We start from the raw sequence: 20,283 nt of genomic DNA, 5'->3' as shown, positions 1-20,283 counted from the left end.
GTAAATCCCCACGTTAAGCGGGTTTGCATATCCAGGCTTTTAATTATGAAAACATTTACGATCACTTCAACCCCAATCATTTCACAGATTCAACCTGTTGTATATAAATTATTAGGATGTAAAATTGAATGTAGTTTATACGAAAAAGACTTTTATGGATTGCAAGACCTGTAACGCCCAAATATTCACCACAAACTTGTAGTCGTAACGACATTAAAAAAAAAGAAAAAAGAGTGTGGAGCAGGAAACCACTTTACAAAAAAGTCCAAAGAAGGTCAGTGAAGACGTACGAACTGGTCGAGCTGTTTGGGTCAATAGTCTATCAAGCATAAGTTTATGTGTTCAAACCCTGTAGGAAGTATTCGTTTTTTTTTTTTCTTTCTTAAAAGTGTGTTCCTATTTTCATCAGAGGACTGAGAACATTTCTTTGAATAAATCTTTGGCTACTACTTTTCTCTCAAATTCGATTAGAAGGGAACATTATATGAATTGCAAATCTAAAATCCACAGCTGAAAACAAAATATTAAGTATGTTCAATATTTCATTATTATCCTTTGATTTGTAATGAAAAACTAATTATAAGCATTGATAATTTCAGAAGATTCTCCCCGGGCAATGGTCAATATATGAATGAGGGAAAACTGATAGAACATTATTAGTCCACTTTGAGCGTGATCGAAGATATGGCCGCGAAGGGGGAAATTTATGTCGACAGGGTCTCAAATTGTCTCACAAGTCATGTCCTGAAATAATCACTCTTTGAAAGGTTTCCTTAACAAATACCTAGGTAGAATATTACATTTATTTCTCTTTTAGGCTTTGGAATGACAAAATCATAATTTTAAAGAGAATTATAATACGATAAGCATAAAGATTTATAGAACTAATGAGGTAAATAGTATTGTGTAAGTTATCGATTTGTAATCGGATTAAAACTAGAATATTTGTTTTCATCGCACTTTAAAGTAAAGCCTCTCTATATATAATTTTTAAAGCATGTTTAACTCCAATTACTTAATCAATATTTTTAATAATATATTTTTATTGTAATATTTTTACTATTCAATGTCGTATACACTTCATTTCCCAAAGCAAAACCTCGCAAATGTATAGTGGGCTAGTGAATATTATAAAATAAATTATCATTTACTTTACGTAAATACTGCATCGCCTGATTTGAAACTTCGTACTTTAACTAATAATAATAATAAAATCACAGCCATATCTTATAAGAATTTCAGGCTTACTCAATAAATGAATTCAACTTGGTCTCTATTCGATGTTTTATTTATTCGAATCCGATACAAATACAAAGAGAAACTTCGAGAACAGGTAAACGAAAAATGTTACTTTGTTGAGAATGGAACTAACCTTTAAGAGTTCCTTACAATTTACAGACAAAAACCTTAGACACGTTATTTCTTTTCTTTAAGTTAACTGATTCACTGAGTAACTTGTCTATTTTCTACTCGGTTAATACACGTTTTACAACCATTTCCTTTAAGCTTGAACGAGAGGAACACGAATACAAAAACATTTAGGACAATTAAAATTCCAAAGTTCTCCCAGTGGGAATCGAACCCGGGACCCCGTACACCAAAGGCACACGTGCTAGCCACTAGACCAGCGGTAAGAGTGAATGAAATTATTTTGAATGAAATGAAAAAAATTATATAAAGAGAGGATTTACTTTAAAGTGCGATGAAAACGAATATTCTAGTTTTAATCCGATTACAAATCGATAACTTACACAATACTATTTACCTCATTAGTTCTATAAATCTTTATGCTTATCGTATTATAATTCTCTTTAAAATTATGATTTTGTCATTTCAAAGCGTAGAAGAGAAATAAATGCAATATTCTACCTAGGTATTTGTTAAGGAAACCTTTCAAAGAGTGATGATTTCAGGGCATGACTTGTGAGACAATTTGAGACCTTGTCGACAGCGCTGTAACTTTTTTTTCTGGGGGACAAGCATTAATACGTGTATTTGGGTCTCCTAGAAAAAGTTGTTTTTCTCATTCTTGGGCTCCCTCTTTCTATTATTATCTTACTCTTTATGCCCCCCGGAGCCTGTGGGCCCTCCCTCACGGCAAGATCTGCGGGGCCGTTACTTACGCCCCTAGGCCCCTTCCATACATGACAAATTAATTAAGAGGACAATATTGACAAATCTCAAAGCAATACGAATAAATGTTATTTCTAGGGCCCATAATAATAGACGTTTTTCTTATTGAAATAGGCCCACGGCTCACTTCTGTTTTATTTACCTTTTGTGCGCTGCTTTATGTAATGTAGTGAAACTGTTTGATGCTTCATTTATAATTTCATGTTCGTACTGCATATGGATTAAGAAAATGTCTTTAAATAGGCCTCTTCGAATGGCGGGGAACCTCCCTGGGGGCAGTTGGCCCTCCCCTGCCCCATACAAATTACGGCCCTGATTAGAGAAGAAGTAAACTTGTTTCGAAGTTTACGGAACTTGTAAATACCAAACCCTACTAGTGCTAAAGTTGATAAGTTAGAGCCACTGTTACCACTGCTATAAGGGGAAAGAAGGGGAAGGACTGCTAAGATTCGCTAGCCAGGTTTTGTGTCAAAACACACTGCCAAGCTACAATAAACGGACAATACGACTATAAGTTTGTGGTGAATATTTGGGCTTTACAGGTCTTGTAATGCATAAAAGTCTTTTTCGTATAAACTACATTCAATTTTACGTCCTAATAACTTATATACAACAGGTTGAATCTGTGAAATGATTGGGGTTCAAGTGATCGTAAATATTTTCATAATTAGGAGCCTGGATATGCAAACCCGTTTAACGTGGGGATTTACTTCTGTGAAATTTGGTACATTTAAAAGCAGGTTTATTTAAAGTCAGCTAGAACGTGCTTCACAATTGGTTTAAGACGTTAAAAAACTAAGGAGAGCAAACTTCCCATAGGAAGTTCATCAGAGTGAATATTATGTATTATACAGACCGTGAGTAATTCCATTCCATCAATTTCTAATACTAGCCGAATGATCCCAATTTGCTATGAAACGTGGTCTAAAAATTTCCGTTAATTTTTACAGTAAGGTTGCAACGTCTTATTTCGACTAGGACAAGATTACTTAAAACAAAGTAGTTCTTCGAAATACTAACAAAATCATCTGGCAGTTCCCTGGTATCTTTGAGTACGAGGAATATTCCAAACGATAGATTTCTTTACAAAGGCCTGTTCCATGTAGTAACTACGAAAATCTGATACGGAAGTGAGTCAGGAACCATTCATCCCAATAGAAACATATCTGTTAATTGGCTAATTATCATTACATGGCTTAACATGATGAATATCATTCTTGTACGTTTGATTGCAACACGCCTGCAATTCAATTCACGCTTGCAGATTGATAAAACAACTATGCAGTTCCAATCTTCTATTGGAAAGTGATGGGTGCTGAGTCAGCAAAGATAACCTCATTGAATGCCGACATGATCTGAAACCTAAGAGACCTAACCAGAGGGCTATATTCTAAACGATGGCATCTCATCAGAACGTCTTGAACTAGTGCATGTTTTGCAAAATCATTTTCTATATCCCTATGAAGTCTTTCTTATACATAGGTGTGTTAAAACGTACTACTCACGGGTGCAAATAGACTAATTTGTATATGATTACTTCAATGTGTTTAAAACAATGGTGGTCTTCTATCGTGAAATAATGACATCAAATAATAATTCACACCAGTGGATGAATCCATAGAAATTACTTTCAAATTACAATTTGCCAAATCACGCTACTCGATCAAAATTCCTGAAAGACTAATATTCAGGTTTTATTTAAACGTTTCTCTTATCAACTGATTACATGTATATACACACGTGCGTTTAATTTTACTCACAATCATAGACATATAGGTTAATGGCAAGTGTTTCAGGTCAAACAATAAAATCTTATTAGTTCGCTTCATGACTGATCAATTTCCTTCCTGAACTGAACTTTTTTTCTTTCTTTCAACTTAGAAACGACAAAACAAGAAAAATACTTAAAAATTATTTAAAAAGGTATTCAATTAAATAAATACCTTAACACAAAGATTGCAGTCTATCACATTCAGTCCAACAAGAAGTCCCATAATAACAATAGCTTCATCACTCATCAAAAGCGCATCAGGTTCAAAGTACTCTGAGAGTATCTCTTCTTTATGATCGATTAGGATTTTTAAATAATCGGCTAGCTTCTTCTGCATTAACGCTAGCCTTAGCCATGCTCTAGCTCGACCCATATGTGTCCTGTAAGAAAAAACAGATTTTCACTATTTGGAACTGAAATCAATGTAGGTACCACAACAGAATTAAGTTTAGCAAGTGTAGTAGAGGGTAAAGATACTGAAAAATAAAACCTATGAACATATTTGAATGGGTGGTGCATTTCTAAATAACTTGTATCTTCAAATCAAGGGGGTAAGAATCTCTTCTTAATTTTCCTAGTTATTTTTTTATAACGTTGTCATAATTTGTTGCTAACTTCGTGTAATAATAATATTTATTCAGTTTTTCCAATTTTCCGTTTATTTCAATTAGTCACGTTTTGATTTGACTAGCTTACATGTGGGCTAGTGATACTAATGATCAATTTTGTTACCAATTGAAATACATATATTTGGGGAAATTCTTCTGAATTATGTGAAGTTCTAACATTTTAGTATTTTAAAAATTCGATTCCTTTTTTTTAACTGGGATTTTCAAAATTATTCACCCAGAAAATTCGATGATTATTAAAAATAGGCGGACTATATTAATAGTCTTGTGTATGTTTATATTTCCATAGGTTTTAATGTAAACGTTACAATGGAAACAGGCGGATGAGTCCGATTTGAGGAACGTCTACGGTTCAGGTTAGTCTATAGTGATAGCAAATGGAAGCTAGTTATGTTTAAGGTCCGTTCTAGAATATATTTAGCAGTTTTGCGAATTTCATCAGAAGTAAGGTATGTTTGGCAATTGAAATATAATTAATAAATAAAGAGAAGTATTGAACTGAATTTGCTTAAGAAAATCTATTAAATAACACTTATTTCTAAATCTTGAGCAATACCATAAATTGAACTATTATTTTGGCTTAGAGGATTCTTTAAAATTAAGTTAGAACTGAATATAACGTTTTGACAGTTTCAGTTCCAATTACTTTTACTGGCAGAAGTTGAAATTTTAAAAGCATGGCAAAGACAACTAACATGATTTATAGCTAGTTTTGTTTTAGTCGCTCCTTCCACAGAATAAACTAATTATTTCCGAGCACTGTACAATATTTTATTACTTAACTGAATCATAAATATTTTCGCAAAATGAAAGTCTTGCTGAACAAAAATGTAATTTTGCTTTTTTTTTTTTTTTTTTTTTTTTTTTTTAAATTCAATGACTAAATTCATAGTAGCAACAAAATTCTTCAACCCAGTTTTATTCTGTAGAATATTCCTCATTTTCGCAAAATAATAACAGCAAATTAATATCAATGGAACAAGTACAGTTTAATGGATACTTTTGTTTTATTTAAAACGATTCTTTACTAGTGTTTACAAAATTATCACAAATATTGTGAAGTTCTGCTAAAGCAGATAGAAGGTAGAGTAATTACATAAGGGAATAGTTTTCTCCCACTACCAATTTTATTAATAAAACTTTCAGGTATAACAAAGTATGATATGATTTCACTAAAATAAGTATAATAGTTTTCTAATGATTACAGGGTAAATAGATGATCAAGAGAAGGATTCTCACAAAGCTCCAGCAAGCTAAGTGAGGTAGTGTAGGATTCTCAGTGCTCGACTGCAAGCAGAAAGAAGTTAAGAATCCCGCAAAGCTACACGGCAAACAAGGTAGGAATGGAAAACCATAGAGTTCCGTTGCAAGCTAGATGGTCTTACGACAAGCAGTCTCTCAAAGCTCCGCTGATATCTGAGTTTCCAACAGAGCTCTGCTGTAAGTTAAGTGAGAAGGAGGCCTCAGAACTCTACTGCAAGTTAGGAAGCTTGGGGGTTAAATCAAGGTTCTCTCCAAGCTCCACTGTAAGCTAGAAGAGAAGGGTTGACCATCCAAAGACAGACTGATGCCCGTTGTATTGATTCTCTGAATTTTATAGCTGGTCCTGTCTGGTGGTGGCGCTGGTGTTCCTCCTCCATCGTGTCATAAGAGGTGGCAGTAATGTTCTGTCGTCTGCATCTCATAGTGGCTTCTTGTAAATGCACGTGGTATTGTTTGTAAATAAAACCACATGTTAATGTTTACAAATAGAATCATGTGTAGAATATTACAATATTTAGATCTAATTACCTTCCTATTTTGATTCTGATACAGATGCATACTCAGTGGCCCATGGTTAAATTATGTTCTGATAATATTTGTGTTTAGTTATTAGTGAAATGTGAATTATGGAACACGAAATTTCTATTTATATAGGCGATAATATTAGAGTAACGAAGTGATGTACGTTATGTGTAGAAAGCATGCAAGGCTATTATCATAACTTGATTTGATATATATATATTGTGAACTGCATGTACAGAAAATAACGATTTTGTATTTTTCATAAACTATGCATGTAAACACCTAAGCACAACTTTGTAAGAACATCCGAAATTCATTTTATTAAAAATTTGAGAATTGCTATTGAAAATCGATTACAGCATCAACTATTAAGAAAACTGAAATGAACTGAAAACTGAAACCAGTTGCCACTAAAATGTTCATTACGTATATTTTCCCTTTCCTTTTTAAAATGTCCATATCCCGGCGGGAGCTCATGTGGTTCGGATTCCACGTTAATCAGTAGGTCCACGTCTCATATAGCCTCACTGCGGAACGGGACGTTAAACTGAAAATCAACTCAACTCAAAATGCCCATATATCTATCTATCTATACATCTATAGTGTACTAAAGAAAGATAACACTTCTGGAATAGATTAGTCAGTCAGTCAAGTGTTGTGGAAATGAAAAATAGTTGAATGAAGCGAAAAAAATTAAAAATAATAGAAAAAGGAAGTGACCTACAATATGTAAATTACAAATAATTTAGCCCTTCCCGCTAGTCTACTGGCTAGTGCATGTGCCTTGGGTGCACGTAGTTCTGGGTTCCTTTCACGATGAAGTGCACAAAAAAATTTCAACCATCTACTTTCACTAATCATCCGTTACCTTTAGCTTAAAGAGTATTGCACTGGGATGTTGGAATAATAATAATAATAAATAGCAAATTAAAATTTATAAAAGATGTTTTAAAATAAATCTAAACTGATAGTAAGAATGGAAGAACAGATGTGAGAAACTACGCTATGGTGTGCGGATTGTCATAGATGACCACGGTCAGGGTTGCGATTCGCAGAAAGGATAGTTATCTGTCTTCCTGTCTCTTTCTGAAGAAATGGAAAGAGTGTGGGAGAGACTATGAGAATACTTAACGAAAGGTGTAAACGAATGTAGTCGAATATATTGCTGTGATAGGATGTGTTCTGAAAGTTGGATGGAGAATGTGAGTGTTGGAGAGTATCGATGATGGTTGATGCGGACTGAAAGAGGGCTGAGGGTTTCTCCAACATAGAAGACAGCGAGTGCTGTTATGTGTAAGTTATGTAAGCAAACAAAATTTGATTACACATGATGGCATGACCTGCCCCTTCGTTTTGAGGTTTAGAAAAGAAAGATGGAAAGAAAAGTTGTGTCTGTTTTTTCCAAAGAATCCCATACAACACTTCTAACATATTACTTTCTTGATGCTCATGAGAAATGCTAGTAAGACATCTTAATGAAATATTAAGTTAAATTTATAGCGAATTCGATAGAAATGTAAAAGCATTATACTTTACTTTCATTTCACAAACACAAGATTGTATGATCCGCAATAGCTATGCGCACATCTTTTCTCTCGATCAGTGGTGTAATGAGGCCGTTGGGCGGCTTGACATCATGTGTTCTTCCTTAAGCAATCGATTCCATATTATCATTACTACTATGGTTACCTTCTCTCCAGCAGGCCATAATTTGCGGAAGAGTAATATCTGGAGTCTCGCCATCTCTATATGAACAATTATCCACCAATCAAAGAAGGAAATCTGCTTGTATGACTGCTGCATTCGCCGAAGAGGCATATTTCGAGTGTCAGAGTGGCCCCACGCAATCGCTAACGCTCTCGCCTTTGGTGTGAGCGGTCCTGGATATAATTTCCGGTGGGGATACTCAGTCGAGAAGGTGTAACAGGTTTTTCAGGTCAATCATCCTGGGCTTTCCTCATTCACACCAGGCAAATGCCGAGGTGCTACCAAACATACAGGTCCTAGGCCGTTCCGTCTTTTCCCTATCTCTTCCTTTCCCTCCCTTTCCCCGGATAGTGTGCTTGCCGAGGGACATCATCCCTCATACGTGACTCCCACATATGTTTGTCCGAATTTCTCCTCCCTGGTGTTGCAAATTTAACAATCAGTATTGTAGAAATGTATCAATAGTACCTACCTGACTGTTGGCAGATCCCTTACACTTGCAGTTATATCTTGTGCTTCAACTGCATATTTCTCCACTATTTGAAGAATATCCCATAATTCTTTCTTTGGTCCCAAAAGACCCTAGAAACAAAGAGCAAAGAGTCAACAGAAATATGTTGTTACCTGTTAACAAAAATATATCACTATTTTTACTGTGGTTTATTCAAAATTAGTATTTCGATAGTAAAAATTCAATGAACTGTCAATAACTTGGTCAAGAAGTATTTACGTGGAAACGAACTAAAATAAATGATTATAAAGTCAAACATTTAAAAGTTTCTTGCTTTGTTACACAATTTATAATTCCATGTTAGGTTAACTTTACGCTCTCCACCTACGTCTCACGAAAGTAAATCGTGAGAACACTTTTAGATTATTGAACATCCAATCAAGTTTAAAATAATAAACATCTATCTTTCGTTTGAAGGTTTTTACTCGTACTCATGAAATCCTTCACAATGATGACAAAAAACGACATTTCGTATAAAATGTAACAGTTGTGCCACCTAGTTCAAAAGGAGATTCTCTGTGATATTATCGTACCTTAACTTTCAATAGAGATTTCTATAATTTAGATATATTATATTCTAGTCTAGTTATATTATTGAGCAAAACATAGTAGGTAGCTTGTTTCGATACAAAAGTTTGCAAGATAGAGATGAAAAATGTATGCCTGTGTGTGCTACAAAACTTCTACAAGAGATGACAATTATTATTATTTTAATGTGACTCTGTGTTCCCTGGATGACCACATACAACTATCGGAATTGAACCCATTGATCATCCACTCCCAACTTACTGAAGTGATTACTTAACTGCGTAATTCTTATCCTTGAAAAACTCACTTATGTGAAGTTTAAAAACAATACAAATTTATGCACAACAGAATATCCTTTGAAAGTAATGTTGCACATATACTTCGTGAAGTCTACTGAACAAGTATTAAAATGTATTTACGTCATCCGCGATAAAGCTAATTATATAACTAGGTGGACTAAGAACACGAATATCACAAAGACACTAATGCTGCACAACGTATAAGCAGTGAGAAGTCCATATTTTTAAGTAATACATTCAATTTCCATCGTGTTCCTTAACGAAATTGGTAACGTAATGAGATGAAAACAGCGTACTCTTAATGTGATTTTCCTATGTTGACGCTGAGAATTCTTTGTTCTGTGAGGAAGGGAAAGAAAGAAACAAAATATTAAAGAAAGCAGCAGCTGAGGCACGTCAGGCTGTGGTTCCCACTTTAGTCCTGCAATATACGACAAACTTTTCACACACAAATGCATATAAGTCTCTCAGGCTGGCATTTAAAATCAATTAAAGTATAGATTTATTCTTTAGCGAAAACACCCGAAAAAAAGCGCAACTTTAGAGATCTTTACAGCAGTAATAACGCAAAGGAGACGGACGGACGGACGGTACATCTAAAGTATTTTAGTGTCTACTATTATGATCACGAAATGGTAGACTTCGAATTAATAGGAACAAAGTTACAAGAAATTGAAAGTTTGACATTTTGCAAAAGTCTTATTTCGAAAAACTGCTTAGATAAATATCTCATCCAATCGCAGAGATGTGTTTCAATAGATGTTAAGATCAGAATGTCGTTTACAGGAATCTGATATCCCAAACCATTCTGGAGATATGACAAACAATAGTCAAGTTTCAACACTGCTCAAAATGACGTAATTTCGACAACTTGTTGCTTTTTTGATTTGATCTAATTTTAAGTTTAGCGTTCCGTTCAGCAGCGAGGCTATATGAGACGTGGACCTACAGTTTAACGTGGGATCCCGCCGAGAATCGACAACTTGTTGCAATTGCACCTACCAAAAACTACTGTCGAGATATTATGGAAGCAAAGGAAAGCTAGAACAGTTTTAAAAAGTTCCCCCGAATACGCCATTTTAAGTAATATAGCAACTTCTTTCCATTTTTTCCGTATCTCAGTCAGGAATGGTTTGAGATAAATTGCTGTAAGCGAAATTATGTGATCTTTGTCTATACAAAACAATCTACATACAATTGAAATATACTACATATATTAAAAATAAAGTTCTTTGAAAAAAATCAAATTGTTAATTCCTTGTAACTTTCTTACTTTATTCGAAATGTTATATGATGACAGCAGTATTCAATGTTAAGGTACTTTGGATATGCATTGCGTTGTCGGTCTCACTTGCGTTACTTCTATTGTAGAAGCCTCCGAAATTTGGTGGTTTTGTTGATTTTTGTGGTACTGAAGCGTCCTTAATTCGCAATACTGCATAACAACGTAATCTGGTTGTATTACCATGTATGTCAAACAATTTCCCCCTGTCAGTATTTGAATGGTGCGAAATTCCAGAGTTTTGTATCTATGAGTTTAAAAATTACAAGGATATATTTAGATAAATGGTCCCCGTGATTTTTCCCCAGGAAAAAAAAAAAAAAAAAAAAAGATGAAATGAAGAACGAAAAGTAGTAAGGGTGGCCAACACAGAATTCGAATGCCAACTTCCTGATTATGAAGCAAGAATACTATTTTTTTATATACTCCAGATCATTAACATATATTCGTAATTCCAGATATAAACATTGCGACTTGAGAAGTTTAAATTACAATACCTTTTTTGGTTTCAATCCATGCCGCATGACATGTTCCAATACGATGAAGAAATGCTGCAGAGGCACGTGATCAGAATCTAACATTCTTCCATACTTCAGTGACGATTCTATCAGCTCCTTCACAACCAACTTTGATATGTTTACTAAGTTACTGCGCTCAATAACAACTGGATCTCGAACTAGAATACACAAAAAGAAAAGTATGTTAGAAACAGACTTAATATTACATTTATTTATGACAGTTTTGTAAACATCTACACACTCTGACGGCTCGTCATATTTAAAAGCCAATATGATGTCAGATTTCTCCTCTCATTCACCTCTTAAATCGTGGACACCTCTCCCTCCCCCGTCCTACTCTCATTCACCTCTTTATAAAATCATAAAATATATTAGTGTAATTCACGATGTTTACTTGTGAATGTCTCGTATTTTAATCCCGTCCTATTTCTACTCTCAATATTAGCTTATCGAAAAGTGAAAAATCAAAATGTTTGACATCGGCTGAGAACCCTGTTAGTAAGGAATGAATAATAAACGGATATGTAACAGCTTGGAGCAAGTTATCACACTACCCTCTCTGGTTTCATAGCAAACAGGTCAATAGACTCGTAGCGCAGAGAGCTGCAGTCCGTCGGCAGTCAACGGAATCTGGAATTTTTGATAAAGTGCTCGAACTGAACAATTGTTGATAACAGCCTACATTACAAGCACAGTGTTCCAATTTTGTACCAACGAGAATGCCTAAATCGAAGTGCACATTTTCTTCCAATTTGCCATCCTACTTTTTTTTTCATTGCACATTGTGGAAACTTGGACACACTTCAACATCAAAAAACAAGCAAATACAGGATGTTTTCGAGTGCTTCTGCATCTACAAGCACAAGGAAGATGAATGACTTTTTCTCCAGGAACATATTAGGTAAGTTAAGAGAAATTGTAAATAATAGGCTAGGGGCGCAGGATTGTGCTTTAGTAGGGTTTGGAAATAGCAAATACAGCCACGCAAATAAATATTGCTAAACGCGCGAAGAATGTTGAAGGTAGATAGTATCATTGATTTAAATGAAACGAGATTATTTGCATATTGTTTCCCCGTAAAGCATTTTTATAAGACGCCGTCTTCTGTTTTTAAGGCGATTCTTTTGTAGTTGCATTGTAAATACCTTCACGCCGTACAAACAATTGCAGGGAACCAACAGATGAAAGTAGCTGCAGCTGAGCGAACTTCCATTTATTATACTATTGTTCATAACCAGAGCTAGTTCACTGAATTGTGTTGGAAAGTTGGGGGGGGGGTTTGTAAGATGTCCCGCATTCTCTCGAAAAAAAAAAAATATGGCAGGCTTAGTAATATAGCAACCATAGAGATGCCGCCCTCCTAGAAAATTTTCTTCGGATGCCCCTGTATTAGTCAATTTCACAACATGCTGCTATTTTTCTATTTATCTCATTACTCATAATCTCATTTATCTCATAATGCATGAGTATATTTGTTTCAGAATACAACAGTGAAAGGAAGATACAAGTTCTTGAGAATGACGTATAAGACACCTCGAATTAGCGTAGTTATTTTGGAGATTTCAAAAAGAAAATCCCAACGGAACACAAATTTGGGAGCTTTTGTCTCAAAAGGGTAATCAGTTTCTAATAAGAAGTCAGTAATTAATAGTGCTTGGGAGAATTATCTCGAAAAATACAAATCATCATCTCTACATCCGCCATTTTATCCGCTACCCTCAAAGAACATAAACATATTTCCTCAGAAAGCTATGTTGATGGGAATATTCGTATCCCTGCATACCTATATAGATGAAGTCTAGAAAATATCAAGCATCACCTCGCAAGTAATGGGCTTTCTACGACCTATCTGTTTTTTGTAGTGCCCCTTCCCAGGACCACGAGGCGTAGTCCTACAAAAGTTATGGCTGTTCGAAATAGTGGCTGGCGTCCTTTACAAGTGTGCGTGAGTAGCATACACATGTATTATGTAACATTAGTAAAACAAATCTTAAAATCTTTGGGTGCAGTTTTACTATACGTATCCGCAGATTGTGAAATATGCGGAAAAATTTGGTGAAGTTTTTAATTTGCCCATTTTATGTCGAGAGCAGAACCCAACTAACCCCTGCGGGGCTTCTAACTCGTTCCTCCTCCTCCTACTTCTTATATTATGGATTCGTATAGTAAAACTGCACGAATCACTTCTTTAAAGCATTTACTAAGTTAAAAGAAAAAAGTTATGAGTTTTACTAATTTGGTGCACCAGCCAATACCCAGTTCTAATTACATAAATCTTAAGATATAAAAATCAATATAATAATGTACCAAATTATATCGAATAGGTATTTTACCTTAGCATAACATACGACTCCCGAAACTGGAGAAACTGTGAGAAGATTGATTGAAGTCTTCATGGGCGAAGTTTTGCTTCTTCCAACTTGGAAGTAATGTGTGTTATTGAGAAAGACTATGCACAACACGAATTCTATTAGTTTTCTCTTCGATCATAAATGTAAACTTAATGGCAACCTAGACTAAAATCTTAACATCGTTACAGCAGAGCTCAAGTAATTTTTTTTTGAAAATCAAACATATCACTACAGCATACACATTCCTCATGCTATTTCATTAATTCGTGCCGCTACTCCGTACAAAGTGAGTCCGGATCGTAGCAACGAAATGCCGGCCGTTCCGTTCCTCAACTTACAGAGAGACTGACTGAGACTCAAGCAGTTGCACTGCACAAAAGGGAAGCCAACGCGGCTTGCGGCTGCTTTCCCTTTCTTTCTTTCTTTTTTTTTCCTCTCTCTCTCTCCGACTCTACCTGGTTGAGTACCCTCATTTACTTTAGAAATCGTTTTACTTCAAAGCACCGTTGACCTTGAACAGAAGTGAAACCTGAAACAGCGTTGTCAGTTAACGGGAATTTTTCTTAAAAATAGGCTGAAAACGGAAAATATGATATTCTCAGCTTGTTCCTCATTCTATCTTTCCTTCTTTCACTCACTCTCTCCACGAAATAATAATAATAATAATAAACGCACATTCATCTAAAGGTTAACGGATTTTGCATTACTCTATACAGGAATACGCAGCAATCCCATGGAGGCAACAAGACCGAATTAGCAAAAAGATAAAAGGACACACGAAGGGAAGGGACTGACTGTGACTGATACAATGAAGGAAGAATAGGATCTTTCCTTCGTGCTCCTCTCCTAGGAAAATGACCGCTAGTCAATAGCATACCTATTCGTTATGCTATCTCTTTTTCTTCGAGGGATCGTAATTTCTGAAACAAGTTGAGAAATATTGGGATAGTCAAATTAGGTACTGATCGTGGACATAATAAATTGAACTACTTTTCTCTTCAGAAGTTTGTTGTAATTGGCTTTCTCATTAACATACTAAAACTCTCCACTGTCTCCACCTTGAAAAATGTCAGACGAAGCAATCTTCGTAGGTTTCCTTACGAAAATTTCCCTCGACTGACAAAATTTTCCCTTTTCTTATAAAATTTTCTTTAGTTTGAGTGTCCAATTCCTAGGACAGAAGTTATGTGATAATATTAATTCAGCTATATTAAAGGAAGCTCCAATCACATTTATTTTATTCATTTTGTTTTCTCCTTCAGTTATTTTTAACAAGGAGGCACGGTGGCTCAGTAGTACAGCGTTCACCTCTGGTGCGCGAGGTCCCTGGTTCGATTACAGCTCGCGCCAAGTACTTTGTTGTGGAGAAACACAGTGTTTGTGGGTTTTCATGGTGTTCTCCCACTTCATTCATTCCACCATTGCATTCTCGTTTTTAGTCTAACCGACATAAGCGTGGGACGTAAAATTGAGATTTTTATCAAAAAATACACACAAACACATCTAACCAACAATGTGTGCAAGTTATGCTACTTTGAACACACACAAACTATTGCTATTGTATTGGTTTATTTCTGAAGAACAAAGAAAAAATTAAGCATTTATATTAATCAGATTTTTCACGTGTTACCGAAAAATTCCCTTTTTTCCTTATTACTAATTTCACCTACGAAATTTCCCTCGATTAGGGAAATTTCGCTCAAACTACGAACACAGACGAAGTAGGGCTGTGCGATATCGGGATTTGCATATCGAAAATCAATATTGACTAAATATCGAAACTTCATTGATACATCGAAAATTTCCGAAATATATATATTAAAAAATATCGAAATTATCAAAATATTGTGGTAGCGAAAATGGGTGTCGTTCCACTTGAGACAGTCTTATGTGCGACCGCAACTGTTAACTGCTCTATGAACGACCGATTCGATCTGTTAACTGGTCTATGAATCACCGATTCGTTCATACTAAGATAATGGAAGAATATAAAATTCCTTTTTCCTCAACTTGTTTCACGCTAGTGTGATTTAGAACGTAACAAAATGTACTATGAAAAATTTACGTTCTTAGAGGTTTCGTTTCTTCCAGCCGATAAATTATTTTAATGCAAATTTATTCTACATCTATGTAGGTGTTTCAGACTGTTGTTCCTCAAAACATGAGAATGGGTACATAGTTACCTGTATGACGTTATTGTTAGGAGTAAATAATCTTTGGAAGTAACATGTAGATAATGTTGAATTTTGAAGCTAGAAAAAGAAAGGCGATAACATGATGAAGTAAGATATATGTGAAAAATCAAAAATGGTTTCCAATTAGCAGAACCAACTTGTCACCAACGCTGGGAGAAATTATGGTTCCTTTGGGGAGGGAACTCAGCTGAACATGAACATAAATAAACTCTGATAAAGACAGTAAAGAGTATCTCACGAAAAGTACATTTATGAATAAATGGATTTGCATTTATAGCAAGGATTAAGAATATTTACTGTACCTAGGTAAATATTTTCGCCTAATATTTACGCAACTTGTAACTTTATATGCTCTGAAGTTTGCATACTAGCTTACACGAAATATACTATATATTCATGGATGAATGGGATGTGGAAAGCAAACGTAGAAGTCACCGTTAGCTGTGAAAATGTTGACGGATTGATTCCTCAGTCGAGATAATCGACCTACTAGCTATACGCTAAAAAAAATCGCTGTCATTCAGAAGTTACGTACTAACATTACAATATTATAAGCCCCACTTAATAAATAGATGTAAGTAGTATGATGCACAATGAAAGCACTACGCAGTAGTGTCGAATACATAGTTTACGGTATCGCTGAAATGAATAGTAATATTCCCGATATTGTTTAAGTTGAAGTTCAATCCAATCGGTAGGGGAATGAGACGAGATTTTAAAAAAAATAAATAAAACGTGCAAACTGACCGAAAAATCATGTCGAATCCATAGTTTTCGGTTTCTAAGCTGATTGGTAACCGTCTCGATGGCATTTACGTCCAAATTTGGTCGAATAGAACTATGCAGAAATTTTCTAGAAGTTTTTAGAAACTAAGATGTAGCTCAGTGCATGGGTCAGTCGCCTAGTTGAGTATTCGGAACAGTTTTCGACCCGTAATATAAAAACGCACTTGTGAACGGTGCTAAAAGTAGAGGAGGGGTAATACGCTTTCTCAGTATTGCTTCGATGTGTATAATGATGATGAAAATGTAAAAACAGACTTTTAAACCCTACATTAAATACGTATACCTCGTAGCTCCTTCATGTCAAAGCGGTTAGCGTACGCGCCTTTGGCGTGGGAGACCCGGGTTCGGTTCTCGGCGGGAGCTCATCTGGTTCGGATTCCACGTTAATCAGTAGGTCCTGTCTCATATAGCCTTGCTGCTGAAAGGGACGTTAAACTCAAAATAAACTTAACTAATACGCATGCTGTATTCTTAGTACTTACATGGCACTGGTTTCCAGTAACAATAGGTTTTCAACCCTATCGAAACTACAGCAAGTACTGCATACCGGCACATGTTATTTCACTTATAAATTTTTAGTTTTTGTGTTTTACGTCTGTACACCCTCCATTCCAAAAGAAACCGAACTTTTGAAAACAAATAGTACCACTAGTGCCATCTGTTGTAATATTTTACCGGTAGATGGCGTAGTCTCTCATTGACAACTGGTATAAATGTCATGACATTTGGATGCACGGCAACAAAGTTATTGCGTTTCAACTGTCAGTGTGTTGTGTACATCGGTCGGAAAATGAGTTTCAAACAACGAGCTGCAATTGAGTTTTGTGTTAAACTGGGTAAAACTTTTAGTGAAACGCACCAAATGCTACAAAATGCATATGGTGATGAGTGTCTATCCCGTACGCAAGTTTACGAGTGGTTCAGGCGATTCAAATCGGGTAGAGAGACGCTGGATGATGATGAAAGATCAGGCCGTCCCAGAACCGGATTATCGGAAGAAAACATCGAAAAAGTGCGTGAATTCATCAAACATAACAAAAAATCGTCGGTGAAAGTTATTGAAATGGAATTAGGCATTCCTCAAACAACCGCATACCGCATTTTGACCGAAGTTTTGGGCCTTAAGAAGGTTAATTCGCGGTTTGTACCACACAAACTCACCGAAGACCAAAAAGTTGATCGAATTGCGCATTGCAAAGACATCGTTAAAAGTGCTCGGCAGGATCGAAACTTCTTGAAATCGATTGTAACTGGTGACGAGACGTGGTTTTTTGAATATGAGCCCGAAACAAAGCGGCAAAGTGCTGAATGGAGAGCGACGGATGAAGGAACACCCAAAAAAAGTCGCTTGGTGAAGTCAAAAGTTAAGGTGATGCTGATTTGTTTTTACGATTCAAAAGGAATTATCCACAAAGAATTTGTTCAGCCCGGCCAGACAGTCACTGGAGAGTTTTACTTGGGCGTCATGAAGCGTTTGCTGGCAAGAATTCGTCGTATTCGGCCCGAATATCGCGAAATCGGCAGTTGGACTCTTTTGGACGATAATGCACCATCACATCGTTCGCGACTTGTAACTGAATTTTTGGTCAAAAATCACATTATTCGGTTGCATCATCCGCCCTATTCACCAGATCTCGCTCCGTGCGATTTCTATCTGTTCCCGAAACTGCATTTGGCGATGAAAGGAAAGTGGCACGCATCGATTGATGCCATTGAGAAGGCGACGACCGCCGTCCTAAAGACCATTCCAATAAAGGACATGGAGAAGTCGTTTGACAACTTGTTGGAGCGTGTAAATATGTGTATCGATGCAGAAGGGGAATACATTGATTAACAAAAATGATTTGTTCCAAAATGTACACTGCTTTTTTGTTTTTTTTTAAAACGTTCGGTTTCTTTTGGAATGGAGGGTGTATTGAGGTTATGAAGGAATGCATTTAGTATTAACGCGGGACCTGAACCACGAGCGGGTGTTAAATAAGGTGTAGTTAACGGATAAACAGGCCATAATGCAAAATTAGCTTTCATAAAATAGGTCGTTCCCCACCACACCATCTCACCTTCAAGAAAGCTGGATTACAGGACGATGTCACCGTTTTCGGATTTCGTGGCTTTACCTCTATTTTAATATTACTTTTGAAATCCATGCACTAAAACATTTATTCTCAGTCAAATTAAGCCGAAACGTGATTAGACCTGTAAAAATTTAACTGCACGACATATTTCATTATGACAATATAAGCAATAATAATAATAATATAAAATTGTAAAATTCTTGGAATTGATCTGAAATAAAGTTTTTAAAAGATAAAAAATGATAATTTTAAGCATGTTCTATTTTTTTCTCAACAGACACGAAATCCAATAAAATTTAACTGGTTATTTAACACAAAAGAAAACTTACTGTGCATTTGACGCAGCATGCCAAAGACAGCTGGAGGATCAGGCGTTGGTGGAGAATTCTGCTGACAATTTTCCGGCACACTAAATTCCACATCCTGGAGTTCTTTCAGACATAGCCATTCTCCATCCACAGACACTCGAAAATTACATAGGTAAATTGTGTCTTGGGCACCTGCCATTGCCTGGTCATACATATTGACCTCCGTTGCAGCTTCCCTAACAATGTGTTATCTCCCTCTTACATGTTATCACTCACACCTAGTTGCCCTATGCGCTTAGGAACGTTCTTATTCACGGTAACATATCTTTCCGTTTTACATACAACTAAATTCCATTCACTGAGGAAACAAGACACTTTGGGCATAAAAACTTCCGAAGTACTTCTAGTTCTAGTGAGTATTCAATAATAATAGAAAGTGAGTTCTAAAACAAATGCGCATTTATCTTGTATCACTAAAAATGAATTTAAAAAGCTTCTATGGGAACCACAGCACAGACTCTCATTTATTGATTTTCTAAAAGGCGGCTCCTAGATGTCGCCACAAACCATGTCCGAAATCAATATCCAAGAAAGCACATGTAATACAACTGTAATATATTATGATTAAAAGCTGAAACATACATACTTCTATTAATTCTTATATAATTATATTTTTCCATTATGTTATATATAATCTTTATTTTTTTCAAAATCAAATAATCACTCTAACCATGTGAATACAAGCATTAATGAAATTTCGCAACAAAAATGCATATACAGTGAAACCAATTTATGCAAACAACTTAGACAGGTGGCCAACTTACAGAAAATAAATTATTTTTGTAACCGTAGATCGTAATAAGCACTTCTGAATACAGCTACGAATTATTATCTATGTTTTAGATTGTATTTTATAAATACGAAAAAAATTACAGTACTTTTGTAATTTAAAAATATCCTATGAAATAAGTATCTATCTTAGTTTGCCATTCGCATATTATGTGACGGCATATTGGTTTCTCCTCTCTCTCTCTCCTCCACATATAACGACAAATAACGCAAAATGTGTTTCAGGAAACACTAACAACATCCAGACCGAGGCCGGGGCAATTTGCCGCCCCGTGCAATGACATCATTTGTCATCCCCCTTTCTCCAGAAAGAACAGATCTTAAAAGCCACGATTTTAAGTATGTTACTTCATCACGAACAACAAAGAGGGAAAGTGCACTCGCACTCAGAAAGGCCTAAACACTGCAAATACAATCTTGCTGTGTCTGCTTTTTTCTTTAAATAATCTATTATGTTAGTGAAAGATAAAACAAATACATCTCCAGAGGAAAGATTGTAATTATTCTTATAGAATGCAATATCAAGCTTCAATCTCAATATATCAGTTTGCAATTC

The 20,283-nt window shown here is 35.6% G+C and overlaps 1 protein-coding gene across 3 annotated transcripts in view; it reads right to left on the bottom strand.

The window, feature by feature from the left end:
• Positions 1–20,283, bottom strand: part of LOC145686422 (RUN and FYVE domain-containing protein 2-like) — a 137,399-nt gene that overhangs the window by 66,640 nt on the left and 50,476 nt on the right. Inside the window, exons 1-4 of one of the 3 annotated variants that reach the window (XM_081759716.1) lie at positions 18,900–19,430; positions 11,143–11,321; positions 8,498–8,607; positions 4,077–4,284 (exon numbers count right to left, since the gene is read on the bottom strand). In XM_081759716.1, coding sequence (XP_081615842.1) covers positions 4,077–4,284; positions 8,498–8,607; positions 11,143–11,321; positions 18,900–19,092 — 690 coding nt within the window. In that variant the 5' untranslated portion in view covers positions 19,093–19,430. Of the gene's footprint in view, positions 1–4,076; positions 4,285–8,497; positions 8,608–11,142; positions 11,322–13,496; positions 13,853–18,899; positions 19,431–20,283 lie in introns of those variants that run through there. The other 2 variants (XM_081759717.1, XM_081759715.1) reach the window with 2 other exon arrangements.

This window comes from Thermobia domestica, chromosome 5 (assembly GCF_964235325.1).
Source record: "Thermobia domestica chromosome 5, izTheDome1.hap1.1, whole genome shotgun sequence".
In the NCBI taxonomy this organism is placed as follows: domain Eukaryota; kingdom Metazoa; phylum Arthropoda; class Insecta; order Zygentoma; family Lepismatidae; genus Thermobia; species Thermobia domestica.
Note: the sequence above shows the minus strand (reverse complement) of the source record. Positions and strands in the feature narration are given on the sequence as shown.